At 42.6% G+C, this 16782-nt stretch overlaps 1 protein-coding gene across 2 annotated transcripts in view; it reads right to left on the bottom strand.

The window, feature by feature from the left end:
- Positions 1-16782, bottom strand: part of crhr1 (corticotropin releasing hormone receptor 1) — a 115620-nt gene that overhangs the window by 82815 nt on the left and 16023 nt on the right. For both annotated transcript variants that reach the window (XM_084438034.1, XM_084438035.1), the window contains exon 2: positions 2290-2377. In XM_084438034.1, the coding sequence (XP_084294160.1) occupies positions 2290-2377 (88 nt within the window). The remainder of the gene's footprint in view (positions 1-2289; positions 2378-16782) is intronic.

Genomic DNA, 16782 nt, shown 5'->3' with positions numbered 1-16782 from the left:
CAGGACCCCACTAGAAATCCCATCCAGTCCGATTGCTTTTCCAACCTGGGTCAGTACAATGCAGGATTTTCATATTAACTCTTTCTGAATGATCAAGCAATACCAACTGTCCGTGGAAATTATGCGGAAACTGTAAGTAATTATGCTGTGTTTGTTTGCATATAGTACTAACGCTAGCTAGCTAACACAAACAAACTCCCCTTTTGCCTCAACGCGGATGCTCGTCTCATCATGTTAGAATAACGTTAGTGGAATGAAATTGGTAGACTTCTAGCTCATCGAGCGGTCATTAAAAATGATCAAATGTTAAGAAATTGACATCATTGGATTCCCCTCGGCCTACAGAATCTAGCTTTTATTGTTTGCAGTCGAATGGTGTCATATAGCCTGGTGGTGTCTAGCTAGCAAATGTAGCTAGAGGTAACAGCATGCAACCGTGGAGATAACATGGGCACTAACGCTATCATGTTTAGTCAGGGAGAGTGACAATGGAATTTGTCACAGTGGCATCGAGTGTGGAGGGTCCAGGCTAGCCAGCTATATTTGAGGTAGCATAGCGCCGTCAACAGCCCTCGCTATCTGGCCTGCTGACTTGCTCTTAGCTGAGCTCATTTGCATATGAAAAAGCACTCAATCTGATCTTGTGGTCAACAGAGGGGCATAGATGCATGCCAGAATGCTTATTCTGAGTGGTATTTTCAGCAAAGACATGTTTTGGGAACCTGAACATTAGCACAATTGGACCCCTTTGAGCATATCATAGCACATTGCACTTAATGGACTGCACTTATATAGCTCTTTACAGTATATCCAAAGCCCTTTATAATGGCCTCTCATTCACACACCATTGGCAGTAGCTGCCATGCAAGGTGCTAGCCTACTCATTGGGAGCAATTTGGGGTTCTTGCGCAAGGACATTTTGACATGAGTACGGTGTCCATATTAGGACATCCTCACATCTCAGACAAAAAGGCATCAGTCCTCAGACAAAAGGTTGTCAGTTCTGGTGTCTCACACTAAAAGGAATCACTCCTCGGATGAAACGGCTTCACTCCTCAAACAAAAAGTTGTCAGTTCTCGTGTCTCACATTAAAAGGCATCACTCCTCAAATTAAAAGTTGTCAGTTCTCATGTCTCACTCTAAATGGCATCACTCCTCAAACAAAAATGTATCAGTTCTCGTGATTCACACTAAACGCCATTGTTCCTCAGACGATACGGCCTCAGACCAAACGGCATCACTCGAAAAAGCCTCGCATGATATGGCCTCAGACCAAACATTTTGCCCATGTCTATGATCTGATGTTTATTGATTTGATCTTAATATAATCGATGCAGCTGTGCTTTAGCCTACTCGTATTGGCTATGTATTTCCTTCATTCATGATGACAATAGCAGAGGACTTTGAACTTGATGCATTAAACATAAATTGGTGTCTGACACTCATAATCTCATGGGGGATGACCCCCAGACCCCTACTTGATTTGTGTTCCGTGAGCATGGGACTGCTGGCAAGGTGTCCCCTTATTTTTCCCCATTGAAGGTGGCAACCCTAGTGACTGCCACCCCCTGCACTGTGTGTGACAGCAACTACACCACCAGCCTCTGACAGTGGAAGATAGCTGCCCCCATCACCCATACAGTGACTTCCACTTGCCCATCCCCCCACCCCCCTCACTGACTCTTGATGACAGCCAAGGAAATCAGAGGCAGACAGTCTGTAAATATTCCATTCACACTTGACACTTGACATTGTTAATTATATTTGATGTAAATGTCCTTTTGCATCGAAATATAAAACAGATTATCCATCATCAATCAATTGTCTGATGTTTTATTTATGTCAAAAGTCATTTTAAGTAATGATAATGTATAAAAACAAAGATTTTAAATTTGGGACGGTCCATATCCATTTCGGTACGGCTTAGATTATATTTTGGGACGATTCCAGGAGGATGGTGAAAAAGTTAGTTTAGAGCCCTGGCAGCACCAGAGATATCCTAAACATCCTGAAATAAATTTGCATTTAGTAGCTTATGAAAAAACGAATCCCTGCATATTCGGACCCCCCTAGTCCCCCCTGGTCTGTGTTTTTCTCTGCTCATGCATCCTTCTCACCTTTTTCACCACTAACCAGTTTGCATGCCTGTTGATTGATTGACTGACTGACTGACAGGCTGACTCTTTTGATGGATGGACTGGTGTATATTGTGTGTGTATCGGGTGTGTGTGTGTGTGTGTGTGCGTGTGTATCCTAGGGACAGTGGTTACGTATGGAGATGTTCTTACCTGTCAGGTTGGTAGTCAGGAGTATCCAGGTGTCGCAGGTCAGCTCTGTGGCTCCGCTGTGGAGCAGCACTGTCACCACCGTCACCATCTGGACACACACACACACACACACACACATACTGGTTAGATGGCTAGTTAGACTGGTCAAGCACACAGTACTGGTTAAACTGTTTAGTATGTGAAGTCACTACCAAAGACACATACTAAAGCAGTTAAACTACTAGAGTAGTTAAACTACTCTCTACTGTCTAGAGGGTGGGTGGTCTGTGTCACACACAAGTACACACGCATGCACGCACACACATGCAAGGACAAACACACACATACATCCTCCCACCCGCACACACTGAAAATATCTCCCATTCCCAGCAGGATGTTATCCCGCAGTAAACTGAATGAATGTGCATGTTGATGTATGTTGCGATAGGTTAGGTGCATTAAAAACTAAACTTCCCATAATCCTGTCCCATTAAGAGAGAGCCACATGGCTGCTGGGTGATGATGTACTAGTATGTGGGGAAACCTCAAACAATAATGTGGTGGAAGGCATTTTGGAGCACGCCGCCTGTCCCCACCAGTCTCTCTCCCCTGGCGCACTTTCTCTTGTTTCCGTGAGGCTTCTTTTCGTTTCATTCATTCTCGCCACAAAAAGCTAAACGTACAATAAGGAAAGAAGACTGGACTGTCTGAGCGCGAGAGTCCAACGACAGCGCCAGCTCAACCTGTCTCCTACACTACACATTCACCTGTGCCATACACTCTCACATCCACGTCAAAATGCATACAGTACACTCAGGTTACCCAACTGGTTAGCATATAATCCCCCTAGACTTGGAAGTCCATTTTTACAGGTTTTTTTTTCCGATTGCTTAAACACTAAAATTAAAAAGAACACACAGTTGGTGAACTTTTTCACTCAAGGAGCACAACCTCAGCCCAGATCTGTACAACTATAAGCACATACTCATCCATACACTGCAAAACACTACACACAGGGGCAAATTCACAAAGAATGGATTGCAGCCGCTAAAAGCACCATTAACCATAAACGCTATGTGTTTTGTCTTAGAATCAGAATCAGAATTTGTTTTATTGCCATTGTAGTTTAACAGTGTACTAGGAATTTGTTTTTTAGCATGGTGCACAACATGGAGACAACATTGGACAGGGACGGGACAGTGCAAAGAGCAAGTACAAAATACAAGTACACAATAAGATAAAATTACCAAATTCAAATTTATTTCTATAGCACATGTTCATGCAAGCAAATGTAGCACACAGTGCTTTACAGAATAAAAAAAGATAAAAACTGTTTATTAGTAAATATTGCGAAAAAATTAAGAAAAAGCAGGACAGATAATACATGGAAAAAAACAGAAAGTAATTTAAAAGAAACAGTGAAAAAAAGTTTTAAATCAAGAAAATGTAATTATAACACCGGTACAGCTACGTGATAAAAGCAAGATTAAAAAGGTATGTTTATGATCTCACTTAAACGTTCCCACCGTTTCATCCATTCTTAGTTTTTCTGTCAGGGTGTTCCAGAGGCTGGGGGCAAGGCTGCCTCCCCACGTCTCTTGGTCCTGGCTTTAGGAAGCGTTAATAGTTCGGTGCCAGAGGACCTCGGGGACCTACTTGGTGTATATCGTAAAAGGATGCCTGACATGTATTCAGGTGCATGACCATGGAGTGATTTATGAACAAATAAAATAATCTTAAAATATTTTCTAAAACTGATAGGTAACCCAGATAGCAAGCGGATGTGTAATGATTCTGGGCCATATATGGGCCGGAACTAAGCCACAAGGGCCAGATCTGGCCTGTATATGGCCCAGATCCGCTTGCTATCTGGAAACCAGTGTAGTGATTATAAGACTGGTGTGATGTGATCACTGCCCACATACGGGTTGGCATCCAGAGGAACAGCTGACATGCAGAGAAGGGTGCGGGGGATGCGGGTGGCTGATTGACCTCCCCATGCGGCTAAATGATCTACTGCTGCTGCTCATTGGTGAGAGCTGATTACCAACTCTCTGGAAGCAGCAGCTACAGGAAAGATAGAATATGTTATTACATTAATAGTTAAGTTAATTATATTAGCAGTTAAGTGAGCATTATGATCAAGATGAATTAGAACATTAGATATGGATGTGACAAATACATCTCACACCATCATTAATAAACTGTATCATTTCCACTTGAGGTATACCTACACATCTCCATGGGCATGACTGCCTGGACCAGCATCATTGACATTTTGAAGAGCTAGTTGTGGGGAAGACACCCCTGCATCATACACAAAGAGAGAAAGAGAGAGAGTTGTGGGATACATAACTAATGAGTAGTCAAACTGACGATTTCTATAGATGTATTCTTACCTCGAACTGCATGTGGATGATGATCTTTTTCACAGCAGCCAATGGAACGCCGTGCAAGCAAGACAGAGATCACACAACCAAGAGGCCTTTGATAACAAAACAGGATTAAGGTTTTTGTTGTTTTTTCATCAGTAACAAGACAAGTTAATACTTTGTTGCAGTACTCTTGAGCCGGGTGGTGGTGGCGGGGACAGGTGTTCTGGCAGGGCTGGAGCCAGCAGCTGTCCCCTCCTGGTCTCGGCGCCTCCAGTACCTCCTCCCTCACCACCACAATGAATTGAACTACATCGTCCAACGATGGGCCCCCAAGACACCGTGGACGATCTAAAAGACAGAATCAAAAGAAATTGGACATGGCTTAAAGAATTGGTCTTTGGTAAAGTATATATAACTGAAAAAATGTGATTCATTTAAAAAATGTGATCAGGTCAGTCAGAAAAAAAAAACACCAACCATCCAGACTGGTGTCACATGCTGGGGTTTATGGGCAATGTGGCGTGGAGTCCTCAAGGTGGGTGGTCTAAAATAAGATAAAAAATAATAATATTAAGATAGGCCTACCTTGGTCCATGGTTTGAAACACTTCTTTGATAAACACACACAATGGTGAGCAAACTTTTCTTGGCGCTGCTTATTGATCATCTCAGCCTGGGGAAACACACACAGTACTGTAAGTTCCAAATAATTTGATACTGTAGCCTGCAGTGCATACGAACAATGGTAAGACTATGTCTAATCCACTTAGACCCTTTCTTTGACCATAAACACACACACACACACAGACACCACTCGCGCACGTGCACACACACACAGACACCACTCGCGCACGTGCACACACACGGTAACCTACTTCTCTGGCTTCCATTCGGTGATGCTGAGTGGTCATGTGCAGACAGACATATGGACAGTAACAGTGTTAGATGTGGACAAACAGATGGAGTTAGAACGCTCAAACAAAGCACATTGAAAATAGGATTTGGAACAGGTTACTCAACGGCAACAGATTTCTCAAAATGAACAAGGGATATGGAATCTGATCTCTCTCTCAAACACACGCACGCATGCAGTGGGAAGGGGGGCGTTACCTGAGCTGGCTGTGTAGTGCAGTGATCTCCAGTGTCATGCTCTGGCTTGCTCCTTCAGTTCTCTCTGCAGATTCCTCCTATGAGCATTGGAGCGTGAGCGTTCTCCTCCTTCAGCTCCTCCAGCTGCCGCAGACACACCATCGACTTGTGAGGCCACCTGGGCTGGAGGGGGAGACAAGACAGTCAGCCACATGAAAGAGACAGATATACTGTACACACAAGAGACATGGATAGGACTGTCCAGCCAGTGATAGACCTCTGGAGTTTTGTCATCCACCGCAGAAATTAGAATCTAATAACATGGGTAAATTTAGCAATAGTTTAGCTAGCTAGTAGTGCCAACTAGTACTGTACCTAGCACAGCCTTAGCGTTAGCCCATTGAACATGAGAACTTTCACAGACGTTGCCTGAGCTTTTGGGACACTTATACATTCTATTCTTTATCAAAATGATTAAAGGGCAGGTTCTGTACGTAGGATTATAAGCCATGTTATAAGGTTATTTATGATCATATATAACGTGTGATATCAAAGTTTCGTCAAACGGTGCACTCTTGAGATGTAGCCTGTCGCCGCTAACACATTCAATGGATTCATAGGTGCATAGAGAACATCTCTCAAAAACACCATAAACTCTCGTTTTTAAAGACAGGAAACCACCGAATGGTCAATGGTGTCCGTTGATGTTCTGACAAAAAAATCGCCACAAAGTATGCTTCCGTATGGGTTTTATCTGTATTTCTATCTGAATTTGTGTCGTGCAGCCATTGCATGATGGTGGCCAATGAACAAAGGCCCACCACAACGCTTCACAAAAGTTCAAGAAATGTCTACAAGTTGCCAACCCAACATTAAAATTACCACAAAAAGCTAAACTTAAAACACGCATGGCAACGCATGCTACATAGGTTTCCTAGCTATGTAGAGAGAAAGCTAGCTATCAAGTTAGCTAGCTAGTTAGCTGGCTAACATTAGCTAATGTTAGAAAGAGAACATTTGATAGACAATCATTACAAAAGGGTAGCTTGCACATAACGTTAGCATCATTTACTACCAAGGCGATACCAAAATACACAGCTATGTAAACATTGAAATTGAAATACTTACAGTACAGTTACAGGATCTGTGTTGTTGTTTGTCCAGAGACTCCCCAAGATCCCCAACCCCAAGATCGCAGAGAACACACAAACGCTCCTCTTCGGGTATCCCTTTATACCTACCTACCTCAACTGCCAATGGTAGGGTACTAGACCTTAGCTGGGCACACAATGACATCCCCCCTCTCTTTAAATTAAATAATGCATAGGGTTCTGTAAAATACTCTACCTTAATGTCAATATAGTTTCTGAGTTTTGGTTTCTTCAATATGTCCATCTTCCACTGTTCCTGATAAATAAATAATAACTTTGGTTTGATTCTGTTTACATTACACTGCAGATTATTCATGAAAATCATATTTAAATCAACGTAAGAGAAAATCAATCAATCAACAATTCCCCCAGTGGAAACCAGGAGATCAAATGGATGCAGAACAGATGAGACACTTTGTCATCTGGGACATTGTACTGTATCTTTTCACTGAACTGCTCTGCTCCAAGATTGGTGACTTAAGCAACCATGATCTTTAGTCCAATACCTCCCACCATACTCTAACCCCATTGAGGAGGGGGTTATTTTTCAGCATAGTGGTGGAAGGCTTACAATCTCCAGCCCTACAGTATGTGAAAATGCCCCTCATTCAAGCCATGGAGAAAGCCTGCAACCAAATTGGTGAAGGGTCTGTGCAAGGATGGATTAGCCATTCAGTAACATTCCTAGGCAAAGAGATGGTGCTTACGTTTCTGTTCTGATTTTCAGTGCAAAATACAACCTTTCATATTCTGAACCTGTATGTGTACCATTACTCAGAATATTCTGTGTGTTTGTGTGTGTTTTGCCTTCATGTCTGCTTGTGTGCCTGTATGTTAGTGTGTGTGTGTGTGTGTGTGTGTGTGTGTGTGTGTGTGTGTGTGTGTCTGTGTGTGTGTGTGTGTGTGTGTGTGTGTGTGTGTGTGTGTGTGTGTTGGCCTGTGCATCAGATTGTGTGTCTGTGTTAGTGTGTTTGCATAATTTGTGTGTGTGTGTGTGTGTGTGTGTGTGTGTGTGTGTGTGTGTGTGTGTGTGTGTATGTGTGTATGTATGTATGTGTGGGTGTGCAGGTGTGCGTGTGTGGGTGGGCAGGGTACTGCCTCAGAGCAGTAGGGGGAGCAGCAGCTGTAACATTGTTAATCCAGGCCTAACAATAGACGCTAACATGGAATATTTACATGGCCCGACAAAAGCCCTCCTCTCCTCTCTGCTCACACTCTTCTCATCCCTCGTTCCACTCCTCTCTGCTCACACTTCCCACTTATACTCTCCTCCTTTCTCCTCTCCTCTGTCTATCCTCCCTTCCCTCTCCTCCATCCTCCTCTCCTCTGTCTATCCTCCCTTCCCTCTTTCCTCTCCTCCTTCCTCCTCTCCTCTCTCTAGACTTCCCTTCCCTCTTTCCTATCCTCCTTCCTCCTCTCCTCTGTCTAGACTTCCCTTCCCTCTTTCCTCTCCTCCTTCCTCCTCTCCTCTGTCTAGACTTCCCTTCCTTCTTCCCTCTCCTGCTCACGCTTCCCTCTCCTCCCCTCTCCTCCCTTGTCTCTCATCTCTCCTCTGCTCATGCTATTCTACCTGAGTGCATGTGTGCTTGCGCGCTTGTGTGTGCGTGCACTACATGTGTGTGTGCCTGTGTGTGGCTGTTTGCTTTCCAGAACCACTAAGGAGGGATAATCCTGGTGGATGAGTATGTGCTGTTGGAGGGCCCTGCCAGATGAGAATGGGATCCAGGCAGAAAGAGGCATTGGCCCAAGGAGCCTCATCCCCCTCTGACCTGCAGACTAGACCTGTCTACACACACACACACACACACACACACACACAAATAGGAGCGTCGAGGACAAACTTAATCTCCTCCTCCACACCCAGACTGAAGATGATATCTGCAGTAAAGTAATCCTTCATTCATTAATTGATGTAATCACCCTTAGTTAATTAATGAATTATTTGACATTAACATTTAAGCCTTTAGCAGAGACATTTATCCAAAGCAATTTACTGTAGTGTCAAGAGCAAGTGAATCGTACATCCCACAGGGTATCTGCAGGTTTCAGCAAGTTCAATTTAAGACCTTTTTAATGCGAGTTGGAATGCAATTTAAGACCAAATTTCACCCCAAAATATGGTTGGTAAGACCTAATGCCAAAGCCCAGCTAACCTGCTCCGAAGAAGGCTATGTTCGATATTATGGATCAAAATGTATGAAGCATTGCCTGCTAACCAATTAATTCACTTGGAAAAATTGCATCACCGTCCCATGGACCTCACAAATAGTGAGAGGTTCTTTAAGAAAGACTTTTTACAGGCCGATCAAACCTTATTTTGGCTTTCCCTGACAAGCATATCATATGAAAGATACAGATTGTCAGCGGAATGGTTTATCTGTGTCAGTTGCTTGAACCATATTTTGCCAGTGAAGTCGTGCGTTTACGGTTAGGGTTGCCCCCAGAGATTTTTTATAGGGGTGGCAATAGGGGGACAGGTGGAAATAATAGGGTGGCCAAGGATTAAGCAAACAAAGCATAATTGAGAAAGTCCACACGCAGAGGCAGTGGAAAAAAGTTGGATGGGCAAGTTTCTGTGTTGTTATGACACAGAAGAGCTCTTGAGCAGCAGGGTTCCTAAAAAAAGGACAGGCAAGAGTTTCTGTGATGATCTATTCTAACAACCTTAATAGACATGAACACACCGACACAGTGGGTGGAGAATAGATAGATTGGATGGATGGATGGATGGATGGATGGATGGATGGATGGATGGATGGATGGATGGATGGATGGATAGGTAGGATGGATGGATGGATGGATGGATGGATGGATAGGTAGGATGGATGGATGGATGGATGGATAGGTAGGATGGATAGGTAGGTAGGTAGACAGACAGACAGACAGACAGACAGACAGACAGACAGATAGACAGACAGATAGATAGATAGATAGATAGATAGATAGATAGATAGATAGATAGATAGATAGATAGATAGATAGATAGATAGATAGATAGATAGATAGATAGATAGATAGATAATCAACTTTATTTATCCCTAGAGGGGAAATTCTTTGTCAACACGGCTTCAGTGCAAAAAGGACAAGGACAAGAACAGATACAGTGCAATGTAAAGTCTAGGATGAAATAATAAAATCAGTGATTCTACTTTTAAAAATAAAACTAATGATAATGACCTAAGAAGTGTCAAGGGAACACCATAACTTCATCTGTTGTCCAGGAACGGTTGACTAAAGTTACTTTCGGCTGAGTCTGTCCCTGTGTCCCTCTCTGTCTCAGTCTCACAGTAACTGAAAATGATCACCATCAGTCAAAAACATCATAGGTAAATCGGAAATGAGGCCCTAGTTAAAAAATTCCAGAATATCCCTTAATGTTTTACCAGCCCATAACTGCAGTTGCCTGCCCTTGCCTATGGCAGTCCTGGCTAACATTAGGACAAGTTTGCAAAGTGTTTTGAAAATCATTCTAGCTAGCTAGGTAACGTTACCCTACTTTAGTAAAGTAAACTCTAGTTTCCAGGAAACTCTGTGCCTTCAGCTTCAGTTAGCTAGCCTAGCGCAATGATGCAAGCCATAGTGTCCTTCTGTCATAAGGCAAATAACAATTTAGCTACCAACCCCAACCAAGCACTGTCAGCTAACGTAAGCACTGTAGCACCGCAACCTAGAAGCGGTCTGATGCTGGGCTGCAAGCTGTAGGAAACGTTTTAACACCGCATACACACCTTTCTGGCAAACAAGTAGGAAACGTTCTGTGTAACTTGGACGTCATTCTCGTTCCGTTATCATTTTCGTTCTCGAAACGTTGCCGTGTAACCCAGGACTAATGCCGCGTTCCAGATTGGATTTTGAGCCTGTAAGTTACGACTTCAAGTCACGACTCACGACTTCATAGCGTTCCAGGCAAACTGTCTGAATGCGTGGAATTCTGGATAAATGTAAACAAGCTGATATGGTAAAAGCTTGAGATTTGGCACATTGTCAGAGCTGGCAAGCTAAACATTGTATGCCTAATTTCGCTATGCTAAGAAATCGTAGGCCTACGTTACATTTTATTTATTGACATCATCGACTTTTCACCGTTTGCATGGTCACGTTCAGGTTTACCTTAATGTTAGCTAGCTAGCACTAGCTATCTCTTGTCAATATATTTGGGCATCATTACATACACATAGCAGATTGTAGTGCATAATCGTTTGTATTATTTTGATTACAACGTACAAATTTACTTTACGTTTCCCTAAAGTTATCTTTGTCGCCATACCCATGGGGGCTGCCATCTTGCTTAGAGGGCTGTGTAACGTCAGAGAGCGCAACTGGGAGTACATCGATCTGGTACGAGTTCACGGGTGGGAAGTTACGGGTTTGACTGCCATTCCAGCGCATTTTCACGTGTAGAAGGTCGGAAAAATACGAGTTACGGGTTGCCTGGAACGCGCCATAAGGCAGCAGTGTGCTTGCGGCTTGCTCAGAAGGAAGGACCTATACCGAAGTGGCCTACAGTATGTGTGTGCCTGATTAAAATGTTGTTTTTATTATTAGCTTTTGAAAGATTCTGACATGCATATATAAACAGAGCCTGGTAATATTAAATGCATGTTAGTTTCTTTCAAACCTTTTTTTTGGGGGGGGGGGGGGGGGTGGCCAATGGGGAGGCCAGCTTTTTTTTTTATCAGGATGGCATTGGCCACCCCTGTTTACAGTGCCGCATACTGCTGGATGTCCCTATTGGCGTAACTGTCAGCATGTCCGCCTCACAAGCAGATGCAACTATTTAGGGGGGGTCATCCCTATGTTCCCACAGTTCTAAGATTTTTTTGTTTTTCAAAATGAGGCCCTCTGTTCCCACAGCCCTATGTTCCCATATTTTTAAGTAATCATACTGCAAAGGCATGAAGCGTGTAGCATGGAAAGGGGAGGAACGCTTCTTGTGTTGACAACAATCCACCCATGATCCGTAAATGTCTAGCTGCATACCTAGGACTGGAATGAAGAACTAATTAGTACTGATAAGATACTGTAAGGACAAGTGATGACAATGCACTTGTAGGCTACCTGTACTTGTTACACGTGGCAAATAGACATTCTATTCTATTTTATTATTATTCTATTCTATTTCTATGGCAAAGGCAGCCCCCAAGGGCATTACCTCCAACCTGATGAAAGCATATGAGATTGGTGAGCAATACTATGCAATCTTCAAGAATGAATGACTAGATGAAGACCCACCAGCAAATAAATTCCATGACCCAATAAAACCAACAAGCTGAAAACATTCAGTGAGAGAAGTGAAATCAAGTGGGAGGGTGGCGATCTTGAAAGCAGACAGGTCTTTGTTTGGGCATATCAATATAGTGATGGCACAAGGGTGCAGTCTACATATACAGTAGCATTGTTATTAATGTCCATTTTATAATTACACAAAATTCACACTTATAATTACACTTCATTATTATTATTTTATTCATTGTATTGTTTTATTATTGTATTTCATGAGTAGCCTACCCCTCGTTATCAGGAAACTCTCAGTCATTTTTCCGTCCCCTTTGTGACCTCACGTCCCGTATGACACCCCTAAAACATTCTCCCCCCCTTACCTCTGCCTCTCCTGCTATCCATATTGTGGAAAGAGGTATGTATTTGATGTCGTCTGCCCAATCTAATGTCATCTGTCCCTATATGTTGTGTTTCACCCCTATAATTTATTAATTTATCCAGCCCTAAAATGTTTTATATTGTATATCGTATTGTATTTTTTGCTTTTGTAACTATTCATTTCTGAATTGTGGTCACATTCCTTAGCCCTTAGCCCTGTGCCCTGTCCACACCAGATGGATTGCTGAGAAACTGATAGCACTGATAAGATAATAATAATAATAATATTTTATTTTTTTTGTAACGCACTTTTCATTTAAAAATCTCAGATAAGATACTGTAAGGACAAACGATTACAAGAATTCCATTGTACCTGTACTTGTTATGGCAAAAAAACTTTATATCTATTATATTCTATACTATTCTATTATTCTTGTAATTCTAGGAGCACATAATTCAGTAGCAATATGGAAAAATATCATAACATTGATAAAACTCAAGAAATCTCTCCAAATTAGGCTTTTTACCTTTTGGGAGTGGGATAACATTTTCTGCTGTACTGGTGTTAATATGGAATTTATACAAAAAGTAATTCGTGATTTGAACTCCTGAATACATCCTCTACAGATGCTCATGACTCAGCTGAAATGTACCAGACTGCCAGACAATGAACTTGAAAAAGTCTTGACATATAATTAGAAACTGACCACATATTCCAATCTACATAGTTACTTTCTCGCCTGAAAAAAATATTAAAACATACTTACAATCGTAGAACCAAGATTAAAATGCAGTTTCATTGTAATGCTGACATGTGAAAGAAGCACATAAATCTGTGATTTGTGAAAACTGTGATGAGGCTCTAGCTGTGTATTTGTTGAGACATAATGCACACACCTCCAGCCAATAAGAATCAAGTATTCAACCTTGTCAAGCTTGTCAGCTTGTCAAGAAATTCAGACAGAAAATTGGCTATTTTTACAGAAATAGATCCATTTTTCCTTTGCTTTGTAGAAAAAGAGTTATTAAAGCTGTTTTTATGTCTGTGCTCGACTACGATGATCTGATCTATAGGCAAGCCTCTACTTATACTCTTAAGGCTTTACATGCTGTTTACCACTCTGCCCTCTGCTACCCGCCAGAAAGACCTTGCAGAGTTCAACACACACGCAAAGACGTGTCAAGAAATGGGAGATTGTCGTATAACATTGCTTTGAAGAAACAAAAAGAAGAACCACTCTGCCATCAGATTTATTACTGGAGATCCCTGCGGCACTCATCACTGTACTCTTTATGCTAATGTTGGATGGTCCTCCCTTTACCAGAGACGTGACAAGCATTATCTACAAGGCCCTTTTAGGTGAACTCCCATCTTAAATTATCTCAATGCTTGTCCAGACCTCCAGCCCACATTACACTCGCTCCTGTGATCGGCTCCTTTTAGACATCCCAAGAGTTTGAACCGAACTGGGTAAAACTGCATTTTCATTTTATGCTCCTGAGGCCTGGAACTCACTTAAAATTACTTTTCAATTTGATTCTTTAGTTCCCCTCAGTCATTTTAAATCACTACTTTATGATCACTTTAATTCTGTATGTACTTGTTTTATGTGAATCTGGTTTGTAATTTTATTTTTCTACAAATGTACTGCAGGATGATGCTTGTCTTGTATCATTTATTTGGTGCAAGGCATACTTTGTACTTACTCGACATCACTGTAAATGAGGCTCGTACCTCAGTTGATCTTCGAGTTTAAATAAAGGTGATAATACCCTACCTAAGTTATGTGCCCTCATTTCCTTTGTGTAATGCCCCGATAAACACCTTACTGTGCACGTCTATGACAACACTGTTGACACCATGTATCCGTGACATGCCCGACCCGCGCCAACACTAGTTTCGGGGGGCCTACCACCCCCCCTGAAAAAAAATCCTAGGGTAAACACTGAGCTACCCTGACTTTAAATAGGCCAGGTCTTTAAGGACCTACTGTATCACACCAGACCGCTACATTCTGAATGGTCTGCATACGCATTGACTTGCATCTAGGGACCCATGTCCGTCATGCTTTAGTTTGTTCTGTATGTGGCGGACAGAAAAATATGAAATGCTCTCTGGAACAAAAATGAAGAGACTTTCTATTGAAAAGCCTCCTCAGTTTTGTACAACAAACTCAATCTGTACCCAGGAAACTGGGTCAAAGAGCACTCTAGATTAGATTTACCATAGTCAAATCATGACAGCTCTGTTCCATTGAGGTACCTACAGTAAGACAGCCTCAGTAATTGACCTTACGCCAACCGCTCTGGAAGAGTTTCGGTGTTATTGGCACAGTGATTCATTAAAGCGACACTTCCATCTCTGTGACTGGTTGGCCGTCTGGGAGAAGATTGGACAACGATCATATGGATTTTTCTGGGACAGTGGCACAACCGATGTTGGACCAGCCGGTTTCTCTCATTGTTTTGAAGGGTTGTTGATAGGGAGACTGGGTCCATGCGAATTAGAAACGGCTGTTTTTCTGGGACAAAGGCACTTAACCTCCTCTGGGGGGAGAGGATGGGGGCTCTTTATTCTGGGAACGCTTCTGGCAACACACAGAGAGGAATGGATGGACGGAGACAGAGAGAGATTGAGGTGAGAGGGAAGGGGAGAGAAATAAAAAAGAGAGAGAAGGAGGGGGGTAAAGGTCGGCGAGAGACAGATGTAGCCTCCCTTGGATGTAAATTTTCACACAACATCAATATTACATGAAGCAAATTCAGAGGTGCTCTCTCTCTCTCTCTCTCTCTCTCTCTTTCTATCCTTCTCTCTCACCTTTTCTTTCCCTCTGCTTCTCTGGTGAACAAGACTGGGTCTGACCGCTCCTGATTATCAGAATCTGATTTTATTTTGTCAGGTACAGTAGGATTTTACACATACTATGCATTTGTCCAGGTTAGTTATAAGCTGTTGTACTGTAGAGGCTCTCCCTCTTTCCCTCACCTCCTCTCTTCTTTCTCCTTACCCCCTCATCACTCCATCCCTGTGCCAGCCCAGTTCTCCCGTGACTGACATGCTCTTATCTTCACTCAGCAGACCGCTCATGAACTGCATGGTTCCAATCTGAATTTCTGGTTCCATTCTTCAATGACTGGTTCCATTCTTCAATGACTGGTTCCATTCTTCAATGACTGGTTCCAGCCAGAAATTCTGTCTCGAGTCTGAATTTCTGATTCCAGTCTTGAATGCTGGACATGTTGACCGTTTGCATCTGTCGCATGCGACTTGGCAAAGAGAGGCGGAGACGGCCACCAGGCAACATAAGTTGCACTTTTCCCCTCCAAGTCACTTTGACCTTTTTAACAAGTACCTCATGCTGGGTGCTGGGGCGTATCACTGTGATGAATCACATTACGACAGGGCTTCCCTCTCTCTTGCCTCACAGTCACACATAGACAGACACACAAAGGAGGGCAGTCCACTAATTAAGAAGTTCACTCAGTTACAACTAAAAACAGCTTTCACTCCTCAACCATAGACTGTAATGCACCATAAAATGAATGCACCGATTTTCATGAAACTTGGTCGAAGGGTGTAGCATGGCCCAACCTAGAACCCATTACATTTTTAAGCATATCCGAAGTACAGTTCCACAAGCTGCCCAAACATGGCTGGCCATTCAGCGGCATTCATTTTTTGGACCAAGATTACGTAAAAACTACCAGACCGATTTTCATGAAACTCAGTGGAGGGATGTAGCATGGGCCAATGTAGAGCTCATTACATTTTTATTATTTTAATTATTATTTATTTATTATTATTACAATGTAGATTTTGGAGCAGATCCGAATCACGGGGTGGCTCTAAGAGCTGTTTGTTTGTTTGTTTGTTTGCAGGATTATGCAAAAACGAATACACCAATTTTTATGAAACTTATGAAGGGGGTGTAGCATGGGCAAACGTAGACCTCATTCAATTTTGGAGCGGATGCAAATCATGGGGCGGGTCCTCAAGCCACCCAAACACGGACGGCCATTCACCGGCATTCATATTTTGGACTAGGACTACGCAAAAACTACCAGACCACTTTTCACGAAACTCGGTAGAGGGGTGCATGGCCAAGCATGGTCCAATTAAGAACCTATTCAATTTTGGCATGCACAGAGCCACGAAAGGCATTCAGGGGTGGAGGTCTGTGCTCTCTGACCACCATTTCTAGTTTTAGACTAGAGTTAGACACAATAGGCAGAGTTCTACCAAGGCGATAGCAGCCACTGAGTCACACTACCCCTTCAAGGTTAGCACACTAAACTCCAGTT

The sequence above is a fragment of the Borostomias antarcticus genome (assembly GCF_949987555.1).
Source record: "Borostomias antarcticus genome assembly, chromosome: 5".
NCBI lineage: Eukaryota > Metazoa > Chordata > Actinopteri > Stomiiformes > Stomiidae > Borostomias > Borostomias antarcticus.
This window is presented reverse-complemented; position numbering and strand designations above follow the sequence as displayed.